The sequence below is a fragment of the Taurulus bubalis genome (assembly GCF_910589615.1).
Source record: "Taurulus bubalis genome assembly, chromosome: 12".
NCBI lineage: Eukaryota > Metazoa > Chordata > Actinopteri > Perciformes > Cottidae > Taurulus > Taurulus bubalis.
Genome location: NC_136600.1, coordinates 10584205 through 10609997, shown reverse-complemented (window position 1 = coordinate 10609997; position 25793 = coordinate 10584205). Strand labels below are relative to the sequence as shown.

At 43.6% G+C, this 25793-nt stretch overlaps 1 protein-coding gene across 1 annotated transcript; it reads right to left on the bottom strand.

Moving 5' to 3' along the window:
* Positions 1 to 100: 100 nt before the first annotated feature.
* Positions 101 to 25745, bottom strand: vwde (von Willebrand factor D and EGF domains; the record flags this gene model as incomplete). The annotated part of the gene is made up of 31 exons (XM_079227916.1): positions 101 to 427; positions 1525 to 1622; positions 1787 to 1882; positions 2551 to 2646; positions 2741 to 2836; positions 3632 to 3727; positions 4001 to 4096; positions 4805 to 4900; positions 5007 to 5102; positions 5182 to 5277; positions 5938 to 6300; positions 6649 to 6861; positions 7479 to 7616; positions 8175 to 8394; positions 9132 to 9388; positions 10898 to 11012; positions 11699 to 11803; positions 12226 to 12390; positions 13044 to 13180; positions 13594 to 14429; positions 15118 to 15314; positions 15784 to 16057; positions 16219 to 16292; positions 16843 to 17057; positions 17140 to 17287; positions 17847 to 17936; positions 18511 to 18740; positions 19613 to 19687; positions 21017 to 21248; positions 22972 to 23162; positions 25670 to 25745. The coding sequence occupies 31 exons, from the start codon at positions 25743 to 25745 to the stop codon at positions 413 to 415; spliced, it is 5232 nt and encodes a 1743-aa protein (XP_079084042.1). The 3' UTR covers positions 101 to 412.
* Positions 25746 to 25793: the final 48 nt, after the last annotated feature.

Genomic DNA, 25793 nt, shown 5'->3' with positions numbered 1-25793 from the left:
ATTTCCTTTATTGTGGTAAATGTAACTTGTACCACAGTGTAATCTGGGGTTGTCAGATACTTTTATAAAACAAAACCCTATATATGTCTCAAGCATGTGGTCATTACTTTACCCAATCAAAAAATATGTTAACAGAAGGGAAACAAAAATACAACTTAGTTAAATGGCAACATTTTGCAATGTATTTAATCTAATACATGTGTATCATCTAGATGCATTTACCAGATGTGTGTTACTATGAGCCTTGAGGTAGTGATATACAGGGACGAACAGACAAGTGCAATACAAGTCCCACTTTTAGCCTTCAAATGTACACCGAGACACACACACACACTCACACACACTCACGATGCTCTCTTTTTGCTTCATGCATGTCGTAGCTTCTTCCAACCCACTTCTCATTTCTTCCCCGTCATGCTTGCGACGCCTGTAAAGGTGCAAACATGAAATCAAATTCAAAAATAAAATTTCACATACATTTAAATATATCCAAGGTGGCCTTTTAATTAACGGAGTGCCTATGCGGAAGTTAGTGCATCTCATGTATGAGCGTCCAATCCAAGTCAGAGCTGAGCATCTTTTTCCCAAAAAGATAAATAGGAGGTCACCTAACATTACTAACCGCTGTTCTGATGGTATTTACAGAATCCTCACAGACTCTGATGATGACCTTCTGGGCTTTTCTATTTTTTTCAACATCGTCGGCCATTTATCATTGAGAGAAATTGATGCTTAAAGGGGCTGTATTTTTCATTCTGAACAATAATATAGCAGCAAACAACTATTCGTTACGTAAAGACATAGTGGGGTAATGTCGACCAGAGCAGGAAGTTGCTCTCGCTTTCTGTGTGTTGTTCTCATGGCTTTGTTGACATATTAGGGCCGGACGTGCATAGTTTTAGTACATGTGAGTGGCATGCAATAACGTTGAACTCAGGTAAACACCGTTGGCGCTGTGAGTGCTGTCGACATGTTGAGAGCCAACAAGAGGCACTGGAAATGTTCCACATTTTATATATTGTATCTTTAAAACTTTGTTCATACAAACAATACTGCGGTGCAGTATTCTACGGAAACACCAGAGGGCGAGCAAACTAAATGAACTGTGAAGAATCAAGAAAGACAAGTGTAACCCAGAGATTATGCCCATAGACTGAAGGTGTGACCTCCACACTGCAGAGGAAGGATTGTAATCATCTGTAAACTCATATCTCAAATTCATGGACTACTTTATTGCCTTTGTACAAACTCTGTAAATAAGTTACCGTAAGTATTACGTGCAGTATTACAACTGGCCTTGTTTGTTTAATCCCAAGAAATGTAAATAGTGCTTTTATCAATGCACTATTTGTCACGTGATCGCACCTCACTACGGCGAGTTTAGACTACGCTTAAAGCTGTGACACAAACTGGGGCTCAGAAAGCCCCGAAGGAAATACAACCTCTTCACGTGAGAACTACAAGTGCGTTTCCCGTCGAGCGACACAGAGTCGTGTACCGGAGAAGAAGTGTGACTCAGCTGACCTTAGATGCGCAGGTGAGACCGTTGTAGCCTCTCCGACAGTGGCAGTAGTCAGGAAGGACACACCTCCCTCCGTTCAGGCACCGCTGCTTACAGACCGCTGATGAGGGAATCAACGTCACAGGAGTTAACACAAAAATACATCAAAAGAATACTGAGTGATACAAATACATTCACCATGATGACAAAGCTCAGATTAACTACTGTGTGTGTCCTGGCCAGAGTCTTTACTTTACTGCATTGTTTTATCACCAATGAACTCACGTGTTTGACACTGGAGTCCCTCCCAGCCGGAGGGGCAGTGACAGGTGTTTGGTCCCAAACACTCGCCGCCATTTTTACACTTTTGCAGACAGACGGCTACAGTGAGGAAACAGAGGGAGGTGTGAGTGCGGTCGTAAAAAAAACATCTGCCCATAACTGCATCCCTGACATGTGAGAAAGATGAGGATAAAAACTCTTTGTGACAAAATTAATTGCAATGTTTGAATACAACAAGCCGTACATTTCCTTGAGCTGTGGGAAATTATAATGGCCATTGTCGAGACAAATTGATTTAATCATAGCCAGTGAGAAATTCTAAGAAGCCTGGAGGAAAAAAAGTCTGCCTGTGAGAAAGAAAAGCGTGTTCCGAAAATCCTTTAAGGCTTGAAGTGCATCTTGCTTCCTTCATTGGATGTATTTCCTGTTGAACAGGATGTTGGGATGCAAGACCCGTTGAGAGTATGTTTACTTTTTTTATATTTTTTATATGAAAGAGCAAGGAAATAACAAAAACTGATGCTTGCCATGTAGTGATACTGTTTGATCTTGATGTGTGTACTCTGGCAAACAGAGTGAAACGAAGGGTGTTTGTTTTTCGTAACTACTTCCTGTGGTTTCTTACTGCAACCGTACATCTGTGTGTATTTTTGGGAATGCAAAGTGTTAACCCCATCCTCCCAAACCTTAACTCCACCCTACGACTCTAGAGAATATCTTTACATCATCCGAGATGTATTTGTGCGTAAAACATGGGAGCCACTCACGTATGTTGCACCTCTTCCCTCTCCATCCCGACGCACAGGAGCACGTGTTGGGTCCCACACATTTGCCTCTGTTCATGCACATCGGCTCACACACACCTGGAACACGTTTGATAACGCATCAGATTAACACTTTGAGTTGTGGGCTTCCGGCGGAAGGTGTCACTTGAAATAAGTCAGTGTTTCGACTCACTCTTCTGACACCTTTTTCCCGTGTAGCCTTCAGGGCAGGAGCATACATTGTTCCTCCTACACTGACCTCCGTTCTTACAAGGAGGGCTGCACACAGCTGAAAAACACAACGACATGAAACTGTACAAGAATATCAGGAGGCTCATAGAAACGTGAATCAGACTTATGACATAACCTCCAACCTTGTGTGCATAATTATGTCACAAATCTGGAAGTCGGAAAACAAACGTGAAAAGGCATCTCCACCTTTTAAACTGGTGTATTGGATAAGACAGAAAGCCCCTCGGCGAGGTCTGTGTAGCTGACCCTGGACTCGACTGAAGTATGTCTGCAAAGTGTTGGTCAATGAATAGTCACATTTTTTTGTGTGAAAATAAACCCTCTGCATTGCATCTTTTTAAAAGCAAAGTATGTTGGCATGTTTGTATAAAAAATGACAACATTTCTGTCAATTATCATTCTTTAAATCTGGCATTTCTACGCCAAGGAATGTCATTCTCGCCACTGAAACAGAGGAAACACTCTCCATAAAACTCTTAATTGAAACCCTGACTAAAGAAATTCTTCTTGGCTTTGCAGTTTTGTGACCCATTGAATAAATGTTAAAAGGAACATGATGATCTTAAATGGATCCCCCCCCCCCTCTAATAAAAGACTGGCCCTCATGAATTCCCTCCTGACGTTCCCGAGATATCGCATTCACGAGAACGGGATGGTAAAAAAGCCAGTATGAGCAACCCAATACGTCTCTTCAACTCGGATTGCTAATGCACTGAAGGGTCTCGTCTAGGAGGCCAACCTCCTCAAAGATCTCCTCCGAGCAGCTGAAGTGGAACCAGGATTCAGAGCGGTAAAATGTGTCGGTGTGAATAAATATTCATCCCGGTTTTACCGATTTGACACTGAGAGCCGTAGAACCCCCCGGGACAGGCACAGATGTTGGGCTTCGTGCATGTTCCTCCATTCAGACAGACGGGGTTGCAGAGAGCTGCGGAAGACAAAAGGAGCCACGTTTAGATCGCACACATTTCATCTTCGTATTTCAAGCTTTGCTTTTCAGTCCACAGCGTGTGGCAGGGGAACGCCTGCATGTTAATGGGATTTAGTGCACCGTCCAATGCAAGTCGTATGCCTTGAGATCAAATGTTGTGCCACCTAGCAGTGTGGTCCATGAAATATAAGATGTGAAGAAAACGGTTTGGTGGAAACATCACGTGAGTGCGGTGTGAATTCACACTTGGTGTCTGGTGTTGTGACGTACCCGAGTTACATGTTGGTCCGTACCAGCCGGGTTTGCATTTGCAGACGTCAGGAGAAACACATTCGCCTCCGTTTTCACAGTGCCTGTTACACACCACTGAAACGGATAAATAGTTATCATGCAACTTCGAAATGTGCCATGTAAAGAATGACATTAAAGCAGATTTTTAGAAATAGATTGAATTAGAAATAGAACAGTGACTGAGGTTTAGGTGCTGAAAGTCAGCCTTGAAACTACAGTTGGTAACATTAAGAAAAAATAACCTTTTGTCATATTTTTTCAAACTGTCTCTTCATCCTGACGGTAGTAGTACATGAGACAGATCAACAGCGAAAAAAAAGATACAGCTAATCAGCTGACCAGCACGTCTGAAGCTTGTAAATATATCCAATATAACTTGTGTGTCTAAAAACTCAAATCTGCTGGTTGCACAGATTTTTTTGTTTTTTACACTTTTGATACATATTAATCAAACTAGATTTAACATGATAATTAGTGAGTTTCAGAGGTCTCTGCCAGGCTAGCTGTTTCCCCCAGATTATTTATGCTAAACTAATCAAGCTTCTCGGATTTACCGTTATGTCCAAACATTTTCAACTAATCCATTTTCCCCACTGCGGGACTAATGAAGGAATATCTTATCTTATCTTAAAGTCAGCACTTTCACCTCAGAGACATTGTTTCATTGTGTGTCACTGTCCTCCTACTTACACACAGCACTGTAAAACTCATAGACTTTAACACAAATCGTAAAACACAACAGAAACAGTTTCACCCGGTCAAAGTACTTAGGCGACATCTCACTGATTTCACATCTGGGTCCCACGTAGCCGTAGGGGCAGGTGCACAAGTTTCTGGCCAGACAGGTGCCTCCGTGTTGACAAGGCGGCTCGCAGCTCGCTACACACGCCAACACAGGGTTGCGACAACAACACAGGGGTCCTTATCAGTATTCTGTGTGTGTGTGTCAGCATGTTAGACAGGTGTGAATATGAGCTCAGGTTACCTTCCTCACAGGTGGGCCCGCTGTAGCCCGCGGCACACTCACACACATCCGGTCTCACACACTTCCCCTGGTTCCTGCAGTCGGGTCGACACACGGCTGAGAGGGGAGAAGAGTGGCATTCATTAAAACAAACTCGTATTCCAGCACAAAAATAAACAAGTGTTTTCCCTCTCACCAATATGGCAGCTGTATCCGGTGTAGCCTTCCTTGCAGGCGCAGGTGTTGGGCAGAGTGCACTCCATGTTCCTCCCACACTGGTACCTGCACACAGCTGAAATATCAAATCACGAGTTTACTTGAAGAAAATCCACTCATGATGGGGGGAAATGCCACCCATATGCATCATGTTATGTATTGCAATAAAACACCATTGAAGAGAATGTAGATGGATTGGCTTAAAGGTAACACAGTGCTGCCTCCCATCCATAGTAGTACATTGCTTTGCTCCTGTGCCATGTATAGTAGGTGACTGACTATGGATGAGTACCTCATACAAGCCCACTTCCAAACATCTGAGCTGTCCCTTTAAAAGAGCACCATGCACAGGAGTCCATGCAAAAGACAAAAGATCCCTTTCTACTCATTTTAAAATGTGCATTATTTCAGTTAAGTTATGTTCTCTTTTACTTTTCTTTGAAAGCTGTCAAAACATGCTATATAAATAATTAATTGTCATGTTGTTTTCCATAAACACCAAGAGTTGGTGATGGAAAGTGTTGGGAACAATTGTGGTTAAAACAGCCTTATCTACAAATAATACACGATAATAATTGTACACGAAGATGATGGGATTTGCATATCATTTACATAAATGTGACAGAATCACAGGCACAAATAGTCTAATGGACGTCTTCTATTTGACCCAATGAAGAAATTATATAATCAAACCTAAACAGGAAGTTGTTTTTACGACTTCGTTGACACCGAGTACCTTTACATGTGACTCCGTCTCCGGTGTAGCCGTATGGGCAGCGTCCACACCTGAAGGACCCGGTGACGGCGGGCTCACAGGGAACACCAGGGAAGCAGGGTGTGTCAGCACAGGTCACATGGGGGGACGGCGACCCCGGCTTGACCGCGGAAGCGAGGTTGGGGTACAGCTCCGCCCCCGCCGGGACGTCTGTGGACGAAGCTCTCCTGATACTGGGGATGGTGGCTTCTGGTCTCGTCCGCCTGTCAGTGGGTCTTCTGGGAGACGAAGATGATGAAGAGGAGGTGGGAGTCATTTCTTTGCTGGTATTTGATTTGGTGATGGAAATATGACCCTCTGCTCCGCTGGAGACTGTCCGCTGACCTGTAAAATACTGGAAGTTAGAGGACATGACTTAAAAAACACAAACATATATCAACATTAAAACATAAACCTCTTACATGTAATGTAATGAAATGCTGAGACACAATGTTTTAAAACAGTAATTAATTAATGAATTCGTAATTTGGTTTAAATTTGTCTGACTTTCACATTAAAGTAACAAAACTGCTTAACTAGTTTGAAAAAGTATGAGACAAAGAAACAAGTGAGTTCAGTGTTTTTTCGATAGAAACAAAATAACAAGATGTATTTATATCCTGCTGTTAACCACAAAGTACCGTCCATCCGCATCAGTTTTGAATTGAGCGAATTGCTTTGCTACCCTCTCACCTGTCGCTGTGCACGTTCGTCCATTTCCATGGAGACCAGCAGGACAGGGTCCACAGACGAAGCCTGCGGAGACGTGGGCGCTCTCGAAACAATGAACTCCAACGTGACACGGTCGCCTAGAGCACGCCGACGAGCCCGAGGGTTTGGGCCTCGAGTAAACCGGCGGGACTCGTGCTGGTGTGGACATTACTTTGACCGGAGCGTCACGGTTTGGGTGTGAACAAAATGGATGAAAAACGAACAGTTAGTTTTCTTTAATTGATGTAAGAGTTCATGAATCCAAGAGAAAAACTAGACAGATGTACTTCTTAAGATATGGCCTAAAAAAGATCCAATAAATCAGAATATCTTGAGCTGCTCCCACTGCCTCTGAAGGTGAACTAGCATTCGAAAAGCAATATTTATAAAGGGACAGTGTAGGATTTGGTGGCAAGTCATGATGTTGTTGCAGGTTGCAACCAACTGAATACTCCTCCGCGTCGTCCTCCTTTACCTACACTTTGGTAACGTGAGTGCAAAACCCTGATAACGCGGTTCATCTCACTCAGAGGCCGTCCATCCCGTAGTAACACTACTTTAGGAGCAGCAAAAGTGTGACTACGGTAGGTTTTGTACTCGTACTCTACATGTTACCGCAGTTTCACAAACGTGTTAGAGAACTACGGTGACCCAAAGACAACGTAAAGAATGCAAACCCTTTAAAGGATTGGTTCGCTGACATTCTAACAAATCCCATGAAAACAAAAAAAAACCACTGAATTAAATAACAAAAATATAGAATATCTCCGACCTTGTCTTTTAAAAATGTTTTTAATAAAAAGAGGACTTACGTGTGCAGATTTTCCCATCGCCTCTGTATCCTTGAAGGCAGAATCCACAGACGAAGGAGCCAAACGTGTTGTTACAGCCCACTCCGGGGAAACAAGGCTGAGAGACACACTCATCTATGTCTTCTCGACATGTACGGCCTGAAAGCACATGAAACACCGGGCATGAGAGGGTATTAGAGGGGCATTAGAGGGCCAATACAAAAGAGAAAAGAAAGAAAAAGCACTGGGATCACAATTTAAGTACCACTGAAACTACATGTTTGGCTCCTTGCTTGTTGTTAAGATGTTTTATAAAAGGGAAATATCGTTTTTCTTCAAATAATGTCTTAGTTTGGGCCGTCAATGTTAACAGTGATGATAACAGAGATCTGGGACAGGACATGTGGCTCAAGCAGTGAGTTTTACCTCTATTTTTGCCATTTATTTAGGTACGTGCATGCACAGGCACACACCGATAACAACTTTGCATCTATAATGTAACAAAACTAACGAGATCTAAGTTGTAAGATAAAAACCCTCTGAAGGGTGCAGAATCAATGTTTTTGTGATTCCCCTGTCCATCAATAAAGGTCAATAAGGTCACACATCTCGCCCCCTTCAAAGTGCAGCCCTGCAGACACAAATCTACTGAATCCGCTTCGAGGCCTTTAACTTTTGGGTGGTTTGAAGGAAACAGCTCTGCAGGTTAAGGCCAACCTGTCATTCCAGGCGGGCAGACACAAGAGAAGGAGTTGGGTCCGTCGATGCAGCGGCCCAGCCTGCAGGGGTTCGGCTTACAGTCGTCAACGTTCACCTCGCACCTTGCCCCTTTAAATCCTTCGAGACACACACACAGGTATTCTCCGCTGCCGGAGGGGAGGTTGACGTTGGTCACACAGGAGGCTCCGTTCAGACATTCACAGGAGCGCACAGACACCTGAAGGAGACGGGAAAAGAAACAGGTTTGTAATCTGAAAACAAAGTGTTCTTGAGACTTTCTTTATTCCACAAGGATCCCTAGAGGAGGTTTATGAAAATAGTTACACTTGCGAGAAAACAGGAAGAAAGTGAGTGCACAGTTGCCATTAATGGAAATCAAACTTTGGATAATTAAATAAAAATGCAGTTTGTATCTAAGAAATCAAAGCAATGTACAACTTTATCCGAACAGTAAAGGATACAAGATGTCAATCAAACTGTGACTTGAGAAACTGCAATGCAATTTGACAGAGAAACAAAAGAGAAAGAGAGAGAGACACTCTTTGAGATTACATTTTTGTTTTGTTTAAGTCCCGGGAGCAATTTTTTCACCGTTTGCAACTGAATCTGAAACTGTTTTGCATTCATTTTATTTCCTGTGTGCATTGCATTGTGGGGAAAAAATACCCATCAACATAAAACAAATTAAATCGACAAGCAAATTGAATTGGTAATTTCATCCTACACAACCTGTTTAGAATTGCTTTGAAATCAAATCCATCCATCTATTTATAAAACCATTTTTAACATCTAGACTACTTGAACTTACCACTCCACTGCAAATCCTAACTGTGTTCTGGACCACCTCACAAACATACTCATACGTACCGTCTACTGAGTGGGTGTGAAACTGTAAAGTGAGGACTGTTCAGATCACAATGGGTCACACAAGAGAAACAACACACCCAGCATTACCTGTATGGAGGCTCTGGATTCCTCGTTACAGTCGTCCGTCACAGTAAACTGGAAAGTGGCCGTGTCTGTAGTTTCAGCTGAGGCCTTCCACATCAGCAGGCCGGCCGGAGACAGAGATGCACCCTCAGGACCTGATTCCAGGTTGAAGAGCACAGCCGAGCCCTCGGGGTCCCGGGCTTGTATCTGGTAGATGAAACTCTCTCCACGGAAGGACCGGAGACGAAACTGCAACGACTGGAGCGCCGGAGGCTCGTTCTCTGGTGTGAGACAGGAAGGAGGGAGTCAGTGAGAGACTGGAGAAAAAACAACAACCGATGAGTGAGTCATGATGAGGTGAGTGACAGACTGTGTGAAAGGTTCTCCTTCTGCAGCCCCAATATGTCCTACATTCAAAAATGGTATCCTCTGACAGAGCTCAAACAGTGCAATGGCTCGGCAGTTATCCTTTGATTTTTGCCTATTATTAATGTGTATTTATTGTCTCTTATTGGCCAATAAATGGAGCTTAAGCGGTAGTTCAGGAAGGAAGACCCTACACTAGGGTCATTCATAAATCTCAGTTTATTTCGTCATTACGGTAGCAGCTGATCTGGGGGGTGTCCACTTGTAAGCAATCAATCAGATGCGTCACTATGTCTCTAAGCCAAATCATATCGTTACGGTAAAGGTGTGTTCTGCTCTTCTGCTGTCAGTTGTCATTTTAGCTCGGAAACAATTGCGACCCTCCTCCACCCCAGTCACCTGCAGGCAGCAGGCAGTCAAGACCCTTCTTCACCACCACCACCAGTGTCTGAACTCCAGGGGGGATTCTGCCAGATCAGAACTCAGAGTCACTGCCCCTTGTTTATCCTGGTTCAGGATAGAGTCGACTTTGCACTATTCTTTGTTGTACCAACGTAATAAATGTTTGTTTAAATTCGCAACAAGTCTCTCCTGAATGAAATGACAAAAAAAATGCAGAACAGAACTATTTTATATATAAAAAAAGTATTTCTTACACCACACGGCTTCATTCAGCACTTTTATAATAGCTCTATTTGTTTGTCTCATTTTTCTCAACATAACATTTGAACATTTTGTATAGTATACGTTGTTGTTGTTTAAAGTTTTGGATACTTGATACTACTATTGGGATGGGGGGACATTTTTGCCTTCATTCAAAGGAATCAGAAGAGAGACAGAGAGGATGTGACGAGCATATTGCACGTGTACTCAAAAATATTCCCCGCTCCGTGCATCTTGGTTGAAACTTACAGATTTAAGGAATGCATGAAACGTTTTTGTTCATGTTTAGTTTTCGGGCTGATGAATTCCCAAATCTCTAAAATATCAACATCAGTCTTAAAAAAAAAATTCAGGTTAGATCTGACTCTACATTTGAATAAATAAGTGAATTATTAATTTGAGTGCATGCATGAAGAAATTCGTTGCAGATAAGCAAGATGCTGGTTCTGCTGTCATCATCAGTCAGAGCAGTGATCTGACTTCAGCACAGCCAATGCTCCGTTTGACCTACTTTAAGGTGAAGAGGCAAAGTCGGTCAGAAAGTGCAACAACGAGGTGAGCCGTCCTCACGCCGGGGGACCGAAGCAAACTTTAATGGCTCCGACCCGCAAAGAGCTGCTGACAAACGATCAAAACAGCCCCGAGCCAATAGCAGCTACCAAACTCTGTGAAGGCAGCTCTACGGCGACACATTGAAATCGTTTCACGGTTATCGTCTAGACTTCCTGAGACAAACCAGGTGAGATCGACAATGTACATACTCTCGGCGATGGACCATGTGTGTTTGGACGAGTCTGGGCGACATGTGAGGCAAGGGCTGCTGGGATTGGACTCGCCCTCGCCGTAACACAGGCCGTCAATGCTGCAGGTTTTCTCCTGGGAAGGAAAAGACAATAAATAACGAGACAATTATGTTCGGTGTTTATTTCTCTTTGAAACAAACTGCCTTTCGTGACATAAAACTCAACCCAGACCGGCCTCAGCGAGGCACGTAGGTTTATGTAAAACTTGTCATGCAGGCGAACAAGGCCGGTTTTGTGAAACACTCCCAACAAAAAGAACCCTTGAGGGAAGTTTGAGGGAAACAAACCTAATTATTTCCTGTGTTTAAGAACCTCACTCATTCAGCAACACTAAAATCAGTGGGGGTACTGTTATAAGTTACAGTTGCATGATACATGTTTACAGTAGAAAATATGGCCTCTTTCACTCAGAGACAAAGCTGAAAAGCAATCAAAGCATAAAGTGAATCAAAAACAAGAAATGTTTTATATTATTGTAAATTAAACATGTTTGTGTTTTGTTTAACCATGTTTTTATATTAATATCCATTATGTATTTTGTATTGTGCTTATTTATTGTATTTTAATGAATTTTGTGAATAAACTGAAACTGATCTGATTGACATCTCCAGCACAGATAGAAATAAAGACTCAGAGTAATGATGCAGAGTTTTGAGAGGCTGAAGATGTGACAGTTAGAGGACGCAGGAAAGCTGGAGATATTGCTCCTCTTGGATCCCTGTATTACACTAATACCACGATGACGAAAAGCCGTCTTACCCTCAGGGTGCAGAGGACTTCAGCGTTGAGGCTGCAGATCTGGCAGGCTCCGTCGTACAGAGTCAGAATCTTGGCGTTACTGAAGCTGTAGCCGTCATTGGAAACCTGCCATCAGCAGAAGCTTGATTACTGTGAATCACTGGGAAAAGGCCTCAAACAAATACACTGAACTGTGCAGCAGTGAGGTGAACTGTAGTCGCAAACACTGGGTCAGTTTCAACCGCTTAAACAGTACAGTACATTGTACAATCTGAGAATATTATCTTGTGTATATTTCACCTTGAGTGGACAGTAGACAACATGCTCCTCAGTGATAAATGTCCTCATGTTTACCAAATCTAACTGCTGTGAAAAAGTATTTCTACACTGGCAGTTGAGTACACAAATACATTTAAAATTGTTCACACTACTAAATTAATTTGTTGTCTTAAACCCTGTCACATGCACGCTCGCATCTGTCTGCAGATTTGCTAAATCATCTCATATGACAATTGATTTCTTTACAGCAGAAGTGGTTGGAGACTAACTTTGATCTGCCAGCGAGCCAGTGGCCTGTTTGTCTCCGTCTCCAGGTCCAGGCCCGCAGGAGCACGGCTGTCCTCCAGGGGGAGCTGGCACTCCAGAGCCGTCACATCCAGAAAGACGGCCAGGACGAACTGGGGCTCGTCCAGAACCCAGTCCCCATCCTCCAACTGAACAAGAGACACAGAGGGAGAAAGGGAGAGAGAGAGACATGGACAAAACCTAAAAGACTTCTGCATAAATCGTCCCACGCTTGTGCAGGTGCGCTACCCGTCCGTATGAGTCAGAAGTGTTGTAAATAATAAGGTTTTAGTGAGGACACATGCGTTTGTGAAGACTGAACAAATGAGACGTGGATTACACGGCACGAGTTGTGTGAGTCTGCAAACGAATGTTTTGATATAGTTTCGCTGTTGTTAAATGTGGCTTCCATTAATCAAGACTTTTCTTGTTTTTTGGATTCTACATTCATTGTGGAGACACGGGACAAAAATGTATCCTTCAAGAATTTAAGATAATTGATACACAAATGGTCATTTTGTGGCAGAAGTATTCCTTTAACCAGTTAAGCTCTGGGAACATTTTGAGCTGTCACACAGAGAACATCTGAAAAAGGATCGGAACGTTTATCAGTATCATGATTATACTGACTGTCGACATTATCGACAATATCTTAGTCTGCAGTTCAATGGCCCAAAAAACCCAAGCCCCTGCAAAATAAAACTGGAAGACTATCTAAACAAAACAAGATGGCATACCGAGAACAAACATAAATTGCTCCAACGGGAATAAAGGGGCAGAACAAGAAGCAGAAACAAAGTACCTTTTCTTTCACAAACTCACACTTGAGCTCGTAGGAGTCCTTGAAGCCTTGACCGTAGACCTGGATGATGGAGCAGTCTCCCTGTCGCACGTCACACAGACCCTCCTTCACCAGCTCCGTGATCTCTGGGATCTGGTCTTAACAACGTCGACAACAAAAAGAGCATTTAACTGTTAGACCTGAGGATTTATTGCACATCGCAAACCACGTGTCTCCCAATCTGTCTTCATAAAGGTCCGGTGAAAAGACAGATGTGTGTAAGTGACTGCTTGATGTATTGTAATTAAGATATACAGCACAGAGACACCTTAAATGCTCTTGTGTTGAAGGTGTAGGTCAATTGAATGACATTATGAGTAGTTTTGCTTGTTTAATTTAATGCACTATGCGTTGTCACTTTTGTTTTGTTATTGTTTTTTTTTAAAGCATTACTATGTAATGGAAACAAAATGTTTTATTACCTCAAACATGTTTGTGCATTTCTACAGATATGTCCGCAATAAGTGAATACGGTCTGTCTGTGTGGGCGTATGTTTATTACGTATGTTACCAGAAAGCACACTGCAGTCATAGGACCCAAATCCTGGGAAGCAGACACAGCCCCACTCTGAGCATTGGCCGTTCCCGTTGCACAGATTGGGACACTTGAGGACAGCCAGAACATCCTGGTACTCCTTTTCACTCCTTCTCTCCTCCGTTAGCCTCCTCTCACACTCGTTTTCCAGCAGCGGGACAGTCGCGTTCAGCCATGACTGCTCGTCCTTCAGCTGGAGGTCGATGACGCACATAGCCACCGCGCGGCTAATTATCGACTCCTCTAACAGGCGCCTGCAACCCAGCGCCATGCTCGAGCCCGCCACGGCCTGCTGGCACTGGGTCCTGGCTTGCTGCTCGGTCAGGCCAGAAGGTGTGGGCCACTTGAGGGAAGAGTCCGGTGGAACCGCCGCTTCGTGGTCCTCTGGGAAAAAGTAGATGAAGCTCTCCAGATCAGACTGGCTGAGGCTTTGGTGTTTAGAGTTAGAAACGTGGAGGTGGGTCCGATTCTGGCTGTGAGCCGCGGTGGAAGCTCCATCCCCGCGCGGTCGGGCGTCACCAGCGGTGTTGTGACTGGAGCGACCCGGAGGCAACGGCTGCCTGACGCTTCCCTCAGCTTTGAGCAGTTCCACCGAGCCGATGTACTCCGCCGTGACGTCCAGAGTGGGGATGACGCTGGGGAGGTGCACGTTTCCATGATGGGAGCAGGCGGAGTCGGAGGAGGGGTCGGGTTGAGAGCGGGCTCTGGGGGATGTGAGGCGGGGCCCGGCCTGACAGTTGCAGTACTTGCGGGGGCTCAGTGCACTCAGGTGGGATGGCACGGTGTCAAACAGGCTGCTGCCTGGAGGGAGCCTGACAGAGGAGAGGAGAGGAGAGGAGGAGGTGTCAGTGAGGAGGTGTCAGTGAGGAGGTGTCAGTGAGGAGGAACCAGGGTTTGACAGGAAGGTCTTTGCATGGCCTGGTAGGGGGCCCTGTACTACCGTAGTTGGTATTGTGAAAAGAAGAGTAAATTCCTCAAAAATTAATTAATAATTACATACAAACGATTGACATAGTGAACCTTTGTGGCCCCTGGGATCTGGTTCCTCTTTGGCGTTGGTGTATACTAGAACAAAGCTTTGGAGAAGATGCCTGGGATCCTGAACAACAACTAAAAATGTCTAAAATGTACAGACATCCAAGATAAAGGACACGTTTGGCTCAACAGCTATCTACTGCAAGCTAGTTGTTCAGACTACTGAATCTACTGCAACAGTAATATTATTATTAACAATATTAATAATATTGTTTAACATAGACGATCATTGGTAGTAATATTACTACCAATGATCGTCTATGTTAAACAATTGGCATACCTATATGAACAAAGACCCCTTGTATAACTAGGTCTGTTATAGGCCTATAAGAGAGTTACACATCTCTCTATCTATCAAAATATTCTTAACCAAGGGATGCTGTTGGTTTGTGATACGGCCCTCAGAACCAAAGATTCCTCATTTCCTCAAGAGACAGGTTGGCATAATTTGAAGGACCCACTGACCTCCATTCGGAGATGAAAGTGTGCAGGTGCTCCAGTGTGGCGCCCCCTGCTGAGTGGAAGTCGTTGTCCGAATGTCCGTCGAAGGTCCCACAGAGGCCCTCGGTGTGGCCCCGGTCTGAACTGGGAGCTCTCAGCGTCAGACTCATTCCCCAGTTTGACACGTCGGCGCGAACGAACGCTCCCGACGAGAAGGTCATCTGTGGACAGTCAAAGATGACCACGTGAAGACAGAGAGCAGGTCAAGCAGCCGGCTCCATGATACATTTAGATACCGAGGAGGTCTTGTGTGCGCAGGTTTCTACACCCTTTTTTCATCAATCAACAACCTCTCCTGGTGTCCTTTTTAAACATCAGAAGGGAGTTGGAAGTATGTGATGTATGAAAAACATACATTGGTCTCATAATCCATTGAAATATTATTGTTTTTCCCCTTAAACATGGAATATTTTAGATTTTTGTATGTGTTGGTCAAAATATAATAATGAAAATAAAAACATGCTGAATAGAGTGTTATTAAAAACAAATTAACTGAATGATACATGTTGTTTGCTCAAAATAATGCAACGATTTCTGAACAATAAAATATGTACACAAAGCATGTATTATAAAGAGCATAAATACATGAATTCAGCTGTACTGTCTCTCCAGACAAATTTCACTGCTCACCGTGACTTTGCGTCCCTGGTAGGATTCGGTGATGCGGATGCCGCTCCGGCTCAGGTCTCTGTTCCTCACGGAGAGGTGAGGTTTGGCCTCACCCATCTCCCCGTTGCACATGTCGAAAGCTATGACGTCGCCGGCGTCCCTCGCCACGAAGCCGCACGCGCACGAGGCGGCGTGCACCACGCTGCCGCACTCCCACTGGCGAACATGGACCTCGAACGGCCTCCCGGTGCTCTTATAGAGAACGAAGGTGCCTACTTGGTAGTTGTCATAATGCCTGTTCATTGACAAAGAAACACATTCACAGAATTGTTTACCCTCCAGCCCTTTTTCATAGACCATTAGATATTATCGTCATTCACTATGGACAATTTAAAATGACCACACATAATAAAATATATGCATATATGCATGTTTCATGATGAACTGAATAAGTACCTGCCATCAAATGTGATGATGTGGGGATCAGTGAAGGAGTAGCAGTAGGCGGAGGGGACATCTCTCACTGTTATCTGAAATGACAGTTTCATTCCTATTCAAATATGTGGTGGAGAGCAAACTATTTATTCCCAGACTGCAATCATATGTCCTGAGTATTTTCATTTAAAAAAGGCACAGTGAGTAGGATTTCCCCACCAAAAAACATAAAATCAGCGGTCTCAACTCCTGGGCCCCCGACAGGAAAAAAACAGAAAATCCCTCTCAATCATCACTTATGACCAACTACAAACCGACTACAAGTGTGTGGCGATATTTGTATCTGCAGTGACCCTGCTCTCTGCCTCTCTTTTCTATTATTTTGCTGTGTTTGGGACGTCAACCTCTGCCACTCAAATGCCAGCAAACTACAGAAATGGCGGACTCGGTGCAAAAAGAAAGAACATATAGTGAAGCGTAGCTCTGCTTGAAACAAACTATCATCGGGACAAATAATTAAAAAGAGGATTAAATGGGAATACAAATTTTCGAGACAGATGAAGAACTATCTGATGTATACAAATCCAAACCTCTTGAATAAACAAACAATCAACAAAGTACCAAAAAATAACTCAATCCGTTTACCTCAACTGGTTCTGGTGAGTATCCGTTCCAGAGAAAATTCTGCGTGACGATGGATTTCACGGAGATCTGGGTTGTCCTGTTGCCATCGTTCACAAAGTCAGTGACGGGGGTGAAGTGGATCAGAGCTCGACTGCAAACCCCATCCCTACAGGGGCCCCGGGTCAGATCCACCACACAGGAGGACAGAGACAGATCTGCACCCAATAAACCCTCGTCTGTGACGCAACAAGGAATGAGGCACTGTGAATGTATGATAAACCGCACACAAGCTATAATGACTGAGCAGTGAGTCTTCACCTGGACTGGTGGTGCTGACCTGCAGAGACAGAGTGCACGGCTCTGTGGAGGAGGACGACTCCTCCAGACATGGGACAGGAACTGTGCTCTCAACCACCAGCTCATACAGCCTCCCATCCTCGGATACACTGCTCTCCTCTGGCCTCAGCTGCACAAAAGATATAAAAGTGGTGAGCCCGTTTATACGTATAGCCTCCATCACCATCGTGATGTTCGGAAGGAGAGCTTTTAAAGAGATCTTTCCTCAAGGTAAAAATAAACTCTTTAGCCAATAATATCTTGTGAGAGCTTCAGCTAACAGGCTTAAAGAAAGGGGAAACGTCAAAATCTAAAATATACTGGAATTTGAGATGGATTTGTTTGAGATAAATGTTGATTGTCAGCGAGAAAGCGTCTTTTGTCTTCATAATATAACTTTGAACACAGCCCGGCTAGCTTTACCCCGTTTCCAGTCTTTATGGTAAGCTAAGCTATCCTAACATTCCCCTGGCTCGAGCTCCATATGCACAGATATGAGATTTAATTAATCTTCTCTTATAACTATCTGCATGAAGGACACTTGCAGTATGTCCCAAATGCTGAAATATTCCTAATTAAATATTCCTTAATTAAAACCACACAAACGTGCAAAAATATAGAACGGAACCAACGATGGTCACACACATGCTGTCCATGATGAGACACCATGGAAAATTGCTGTGATGTACCATAATCCCAGCAAAGAACTCCGGACTTTGCACTAGAGCACCATGGATGTTGGGCGAGTCCAACAAGAAACTGAAGCTGGAGCAGTAGATCTGAGAGAGGGAGAGAGATTGGTTGAACTTCTTTAAAAAAAAAACATTCAGTCACAACATCTTTGATTTACACAGTAAGTCTTACTTCCAGAAGAATGGAAAGTTGACTGATGGAGGTACCTCAATGAATTTCTAACTTTTCTGATCTGTTTGTTCCTTTTTCTTTCCAGATGTTCGTATCCTGGACTAGCCTTCACTATTTGTCTTCAAACTTTCAATTATGAGAATGTTTTCTCTTGGTTCCTCTGTTTTTATTCCTTTATTCCTTTATTCCTAACATTAGTCAATTAGAGACAAAAGCCCAAAAATATACAGAATATCGTCCTGAATGTTAGCGCTCATTAGCGTGTAGTTATTATTAATGCTAAGAAATGCAGTGTGTTATAAAATAAATCCTGTCACCGAAAATGTATTGGATGTTGAAGAATAAACCGATATGTCTATGTGTTGTTATTTTATTTTTAAACTATTATCTCCTCATATTTGGGAGAGAAAAATTACCTCCCCCCCTGTAGTCCACTTTTTAACTAGAAGCAGAACTCATTTTGAAAATGGACCGGACTCTGCATCACACCTTGTCCCCCAGACGGAGGTTAAAGCCGTCCAGTTCGATATAGGCGGAGGTCTGGATGGTGGTCTCCTGCTTGAGCTCCTCATTCCTGCCCTCGAGAGAGAGGCGGGACCAGGCCACCACGTAGCCCAGAGAGCTGTTGGAGCTGCTCCCAAAGCTGCACTTCAGGTAGACGGAGTTTCCCATCACCTCCGAGACAATCAACGGTGCAGATGGAGTGGCAGGCTGCTTTGCTGACAGGAGAGAAGCAGGAGAAGTGGCTAGATTAGCGGAGTCCGACACGTGTTTTAGATTAGATCAAATTTGTGAAATTAATTCTCTGCATGTTGTTGGAGTAGGAACCAAAACAGAGGAGGAAAAGGAAGCCAATATAGCTGTTTTTGAGCCAATGTGTAGCATTTAGGGGGACTTATTTGAAGAAATGTAATATAATATTAATAAGTATATTCTCTTTAATGTGTCATCTGAAAATAAGAAGGGTTGTATTTTTGTTAGCTTGTAATGAGCCTTCATCTACATTGGGAGCGGGGTATCTTCACAGAGCCGGCTGGTGAAAACTGATGCCAATTTCCATTCCAGGTGAATTAAATGGAAAAAATCTGGGAAAGCATTACAACTTCTTCTAAATTACCTTTGTCATGACAAATGCAGCAATTTTTATGCAGAGGAAGGTAGTTTATACTGAGGAACATGAATGCATGTGTGAGCAGTTTAGCCTCAAAATATTCAGCAAGACAATACAAATAAATTATTTTAAAAGTAGAAGAACCTGACTTCTACTATTTAGTTTAGTTGTTAACAGTTTAGTTGTTATCCAGAGATATTTCATCTTCCTCCAATTAAACCTCCCTACTTCCTTTCCACCTCTGCCAGCTTCCTAAAGCCCGCCCTGGCGTAATTCACGACCTGGCCGAGGGCCGTCGCCATAGAGACGAGGCCCAGCGGACGCCGGAGGACACATGCTCGGCTCATTAAGGGGAGCGGTGAGGGGGCCGACGGTGCATTCCTGACCGCATGGCAACTCCCTGACCTCCTGATAGTCGCGGTGTTTGACCTAACACGAGGAGACAAGCGTAAGCCATAAACACAGCAGCAGCGTCCTCACTTTTACACGTCCCATCGGCAGTCACCTCGCCAGGGCCGCAGCTCGGCGACGTGGTGGGAGAAGTGTCCGACATCTCTGTTAAGACAGATAGAAGAGGGATTATGAATTAACATTCATTCACATAACAGATGTGCACTTCATGCACTTCTTTCTGGAACATTTCTGTCTTTTCACACATGCCCATGCAACACTTATGGGTGCCAACCTCCAATAAAACTCAACAGAAGAAGAAGAGGATATGGCCAGGCCTGATTTACGCTTACACAGAGGAGGAGGTCTCTTAACATCTTCAGGAACATGGCGGGCGGGGAGCTGCTTTTGTGCTGTGCCAACGTTCTTGTAATGTTCACACGCAAAACATCTGCATAAATGGCGAACCCGTAAACAAGTTGGGATTCAAAGAGGTCGTCATCAGCAACGTCTCGTGATCGGTTCGCTTACTCCACGCAAAGCAACGTTACTGCTTTTGTTCCAGGTGGGAATAAAAGGTGTGAAATTGGCGCTACAGGTTTCCCTGAACACTGATTGGAAAAAAAATGTGTATCCAAGAAAATAGTGGAAAGCCTCACATTCATTACTATGTTGTAGTCTTGTTCTAAAGATTCACATTTTGTTCCACTTTTGCAGCACGGTATGTTCTCATGAGAGTAATACATCCTCATGTTTACATGAAGCAGATGTGAGCTGTCACGAAGACGGCTAGCAAACATCTCCATTCGTCTTTTAGAGTCGTATAACAGGACACTTCAAGCACGTTTCCAATCAACAGTTTAACTGCGTTTCTAAATCAGTGCAAATTGTACATTAAACCGCAGGTCGCCATGGCAACAGTGCTTCTGCTTTGTGCTGTATTATCGTTTCACGCTCAGGGGTGAAACAAACTCTGAATTAAACTGGCCAACAGTTCCTTTTTTATTGGTAATTGGTCATGCTATAAAGCTTATTACTGTGCTCTGAAGAGCCCCCAATGTAGAAAGTACGGCGTGTCAGGGTATGCATCATTCATGTATTATAATGCCTTATGAATATGTATGTAAAGGATTATAGATTTGGGTTTAAAAGAAAGTCACTGAGGGTTGAACTACTTTTCAGAGATGCAAAAGTGCTCTGAATCTGTTTTCACGTAAAGCTGCAAGCAGCCTGACAAAACTGCTATATAACTGCTTTAATTTAGTTGTGTACAGATTTTAGAGTGCATTCATGCACTACGTTTTTTTGACTGACGAACAGACAAACAGTGGCTTATACGCTTGTAAGTAGAAAACGGTTAACAGCACGTCGATTAGAAAACATTTTCAAACACAAGCGCATCTGAACTTCAGCTGCTTCTCCTTTTTTTCTCCATTTGTATGATATAATTACATGAGGATTATTACCAATATGGATCTTTCCGTTGTGACTTACCCTGAGCGCAGTATCCCATGCATCCCTGCGTGGGCTGGAGCAGGTACACATAGAAGTCTCCACAATTGCGTACGGTGACCGGGATGCGGAACATGCAGCAGTCTTTGCCGGTGCCCGGGAAGAGCTGCCAGGCGGCGCAGGCCGTCAGCGGCCTCACCTCCAGGGGCCCCGGCAGGGACTCGCCCTCACCCAGGGACAGCCACACAGGAGCCTGAGTCCCACAGTGGTTCACCTGGATGTTTGGAAAGAGAGAGGGGAACAATAGGGAACACAATTTCACTGGTCGCACCAGTTAATCCGACCCGGTGGCACCGATGACAAGCATTAAGTATAACTCTATAGAAAGAGACAATATTCAGGCTGATGGTCTTGTTTACTTATAAAGTTCATACAGAGGCATCAGTATCACATTGAGACTTTTTCATAACCAGTTAAAAGTTCCTCAAAGTAACTTTAACACTTGTTGTCACAGCTTATTCCCCTTGGTTTGATAAATCCAGCCATTTATCCGCCATCATTATAGAGACGTCGCCTTATGATGTAAAACATGTTCAGATCGATCCTCTCTTCCTTCCACCGCCCACTCCTGTGGTTATCTTTCATCCAGGGAGAGCAGCAATGCCTTGAGAAGGCAGAGGGAGGCTGACACTTCAGATGGATCCTGCAGGCTCCGCACAGCAGGACGCCCGCAGGAAATGAGGCCCATTCCTGCTCTCCTCACGCACTCTCCTTCATAAATATGTACTCACACACACTGATAACTGTGTCCACAAGTTCATATGCGTTATGTTTTGAAACAAAGACTCAGGTTTCGGAAAGAGAGGCCACCTCAGAGCTTCTCCACATGAGCTCACAGATGGGTGGCAAGATAATTGAATATTAATGTTTGTAATTTAAAAAAAGCAAAATATAACATGAATCAACACCAGATGCTTCTGAAAAAGAAAGTAAAAAAGTGACTGATGTGATAAAAATGTAAATGCGGGGAGTCACAGTCGGTTAAGAAACCCTGGGACACCTGAAGTGTGACATGGCTGACTTTGAAATTTGGAAACTAATTGCTTTTCGCAAAAGAATATTCCCAAATTAGTGAGATGGAAAAACATCTCTCTCCAAAGTACCAGTGATGAAATTGTTTGCAAGGTCGCAACATAAAACGTGCTTTTTTGTTTGAACAATGAGCAGATCTTAAATCAGGAAGCATTTAAGGTTAGAGGGGTGAACTTGGAGGTCAAAGTTTGACAGTTTGAAGTCCCTGACTAAGTATCTTTAAGCAGCCGGCGGATGAGGTGAAACCACTTTAGTGCTGAAGTTGAAGTGGAGCAGCCTGCAGAAAAAGAAACTGACTGAATGATCAGGAAAAGTTAAGACATGTTTGGAAATACTCTTATTCTGGTAAATAGGACGGTATATAGTAGACACGTGTCCACCAGTAGAGATTTGGCCATACCGCTTCCACCGCAGTAACAATTCTCTAACATGATTCATTTCCTGGACGAATAAAACAAACCTATCTAATGCTAAATTCATATTGTTCATATTGTTGGTGGACTGACATGAGTGTCATTAATCTTCCCTTTTAATTCTTGACTTGGAAATACGTGGATTTCCCAAATTGTCAAGCTACTATTAAAAAAATACTTTGAAGACGTACAATGATCAAAATATTAGTAAAAGATAATATTACACCCAGTGTTAAAGGAACATATCAGTGTTTTACAAGCTCCTCCAAGTTTCTGTGTCATTCTTCTAATGTTGTAAGCAGCCAATGATTTGGAGAAATTTCTGTTCAATGTGAAGTTCAATCAGAGTTAAAGTGCAGATTTCTACGAATAAACGAGCTAAAACACACACAAAACACGGGAAAGGTCCTTTAAGGCATGTGAGCCCAAAACACAGATGTTTACCAAATATCCCTGACAGTTCATATACTGTTTGACATGCCGATCATTTACCTCCACACACTGGATGGGCATGCTGGCCGGCTTGTCAAAGATCTGAAACTGGTACCAGCCGGGAGCGAGGGAGTGGTCGCAGATGAAGTCCTGCAGGGCCGACTGCTGCAGCCAGCTGGAGCTGAAGGTGGTGCTGCGGTAGGGGTCCTGGAGGATGGAGTGGCCGCCCGGCGCACACTCTGGAGGGAGCACTGCAAGTCCAGCCAGAGAGACAACATGAGCACTGGATGGACACCAAGGCTGTCAATACCAATGATCGAATACATGGAGCGGCTCACTGCGGGACAAATGGTGAATTGTGGATGTCTTCAGTCCAGCTGGTCGGCTTTCAAGATAAACATTTAAAATTGAATTTCAAAGCAGGTAAAAAAGGTCTGGTGCTGCTCAGTGTTGCAAACAGACTTTGAAATACATGAGAGAGCCATAGTTTGATTGTATCATTTAGGCTTTGAATACATTTCCCTTTGCTGTAACGGGTCAATTTTTATTCTGCAAAATAATTTTAGTCAAAGGGAAATATGACGAGAACAGCAGAAGAGCTGCATTTTGGTTGCCTAAAAAGGTCTTGCCAATGGGTGACATCACGATTACTGCCTTCACTTTTAATGAATCGCTCTGTGCTTCAAAGTCCATCTGACCGACCGAAAGATGTTCCTACCTCATAAAACCCTCATCATGAGTGAAGTTCAAAAAAGTTGTGATGATGTTGCTGCACAGAAATAACTGCCGTCATCTCCTGCAATGAGCCTCCTCTTGAGTCAACAGTTTCAAAAAGAAATTGGGGAAAGAGTGACAACTGTTCTTTCATAAGACAAAATCATGACAGCACAAAATCAAACTTAAGTAGGCAGACGGGACTGGAACTAAACGGTAAATAGCAAAAGCCAGAGAGAATTTTAGGCTTCTGTGCAGAAAACTGCAGCAATGTTTTCTGTCCCTGACTAGAGCGGTCAAGTGAAAGTGAAGTGAATGATTATTAATGGAGTTTCCCAGCAGGACGTGACTGCGGATTTTGAACATATGGTTCACCATGAGCTGTAACATGAAAAGAGCAAGTGCTTTCATCAGGTAAAGAGCAGTTGGAAACATCATTATTTCGCTTAGGATTAGCAGTTTGAGGTCAAATATGAATTCAAAGCAGGAGGGGAACTATTTCTGTGCAGGATTCCAAAGTAAATCCTCAGTCTGTTTGACAAAAAAAAAAAAAAAAATTGGATCTAAATCAAAGATATCCTCTCCGCGGAAAACCTCACTGGAGTCTTAAAGGAAGTCCTAAAACTGCTACAAAGAAGGGAAAGGTCAGCACGTCAAAGGTTGAAGGAGGACTCTTAAACAAGTGGCTGTTAAGTGCTCAGGGAGCATTAAAGTGGACAATAAAATAAAACCAGAACATCTTTCCAACTTTTGTCAAGGATGACGTCAAGGTCCACCTGTGGGCTTGCAGGTTTGGTTATGAGTCGTTTCCATGTGTCAGTCAGTTCCCGCTGTCGTGACTGAATTAACCCGCTCATCTTCCAACAGAGCGAGCTGCATTCCTGAAGTACGTAGCGACAGGAGGGATGAGCTGCACGCTTCCTGCACACGCTGTGGTGAGACAACTTACACAAAAGCTACGCATTTATTTCATCAATCGAAAGAGACCAGACGATTACTTCCCATAGCAACCACTGCAACTTCCCGAAGCTCCCACGTCACCGCGTCAGGCCATTTTAACAATGCTAATAATACTAACAGTACTAATATATTATATTATATAAATCCCCCAAAAATTTGAAAAAGTTTGTGAAAACAAACAAACGGAATAAAAAAAGTAAAAAGTTGTGCTGACTTTGTGTTTTTACAGCATACAGCACTATTACCCAGATCGGAATTAATTTATGTATGTTTCTGTCATGTCTTGTTGTGTTCAAGGAATGTTGGAAAGATATGGAAAGAGAAGTGCTTTCACGTCATGAGGCTCAAGTCCATGTGACGTTTTCTAAGTCATTGGCGTTGAAGTCCAAGTTGAGTTGCAAGTCTTGTTTTGATTTTGTCAAATCAAATTTAAAGTCATCAGATTCGTGACTCGATTCCGCAACTCTGATTAGCTGAGGCTGAATGAATGGAGGTAAAACCAGAAGGTTATTAGGTGACAAAGTAAAGACAGGGAATTTGGGGTGCTTTTCAAGAGCTGGTGACACGCCACCCTGTTATACTCTAAAATAACTGTCCTTAAAATCCTTGGTTGCCAGTTTTCCAAACCTGAGATCAGGAAAATAACTCGGGTGACTAAAAGGAGGTCAAAAGAGAGAGAGAGAGAGAGAGAGAGAGAGAGAGAGAGAGAGAGAGAGAGAGAGAGAGAGAGAGAGAGGCTCAAGGTTTATAGTGTGTGACCACAGAAGTCGTAACATGATGATAAAATCATAACGATAAGACCATAAGACGAAGACCCCCGAGAGAGCCAACGACCGTTGTGTCCCGTGGCCGCACGGATCTGTCCATGAGACCTGGAGGTATGTGCCTTGAATGACAGTTACATGATGGATGACAAGGTGTCAGCTTCTTTTTGGCAGCGGGACAAAAACACTACGAGAGGACTCGGAGCTCTTTGGTATACAGTGATGCAATATTCGATTCAAACCAACAAATATCTTTTTTTTTTGTGTATTGCTGAAAGTGTGTGTGGTGGGGTGTGTGTGGGTGTGGGGTGTGAGCTTACCTGTTTGAGCGTGCATTACGTGAGGGAGTAAGAACACAACGCACGGGAGAAGTTTCAAAACGGTTTCAAGTCTCATCGTCCTGCGGCGTCCAGCGCGCGCGCGCGCACCGAGCGCGGGTTCGGG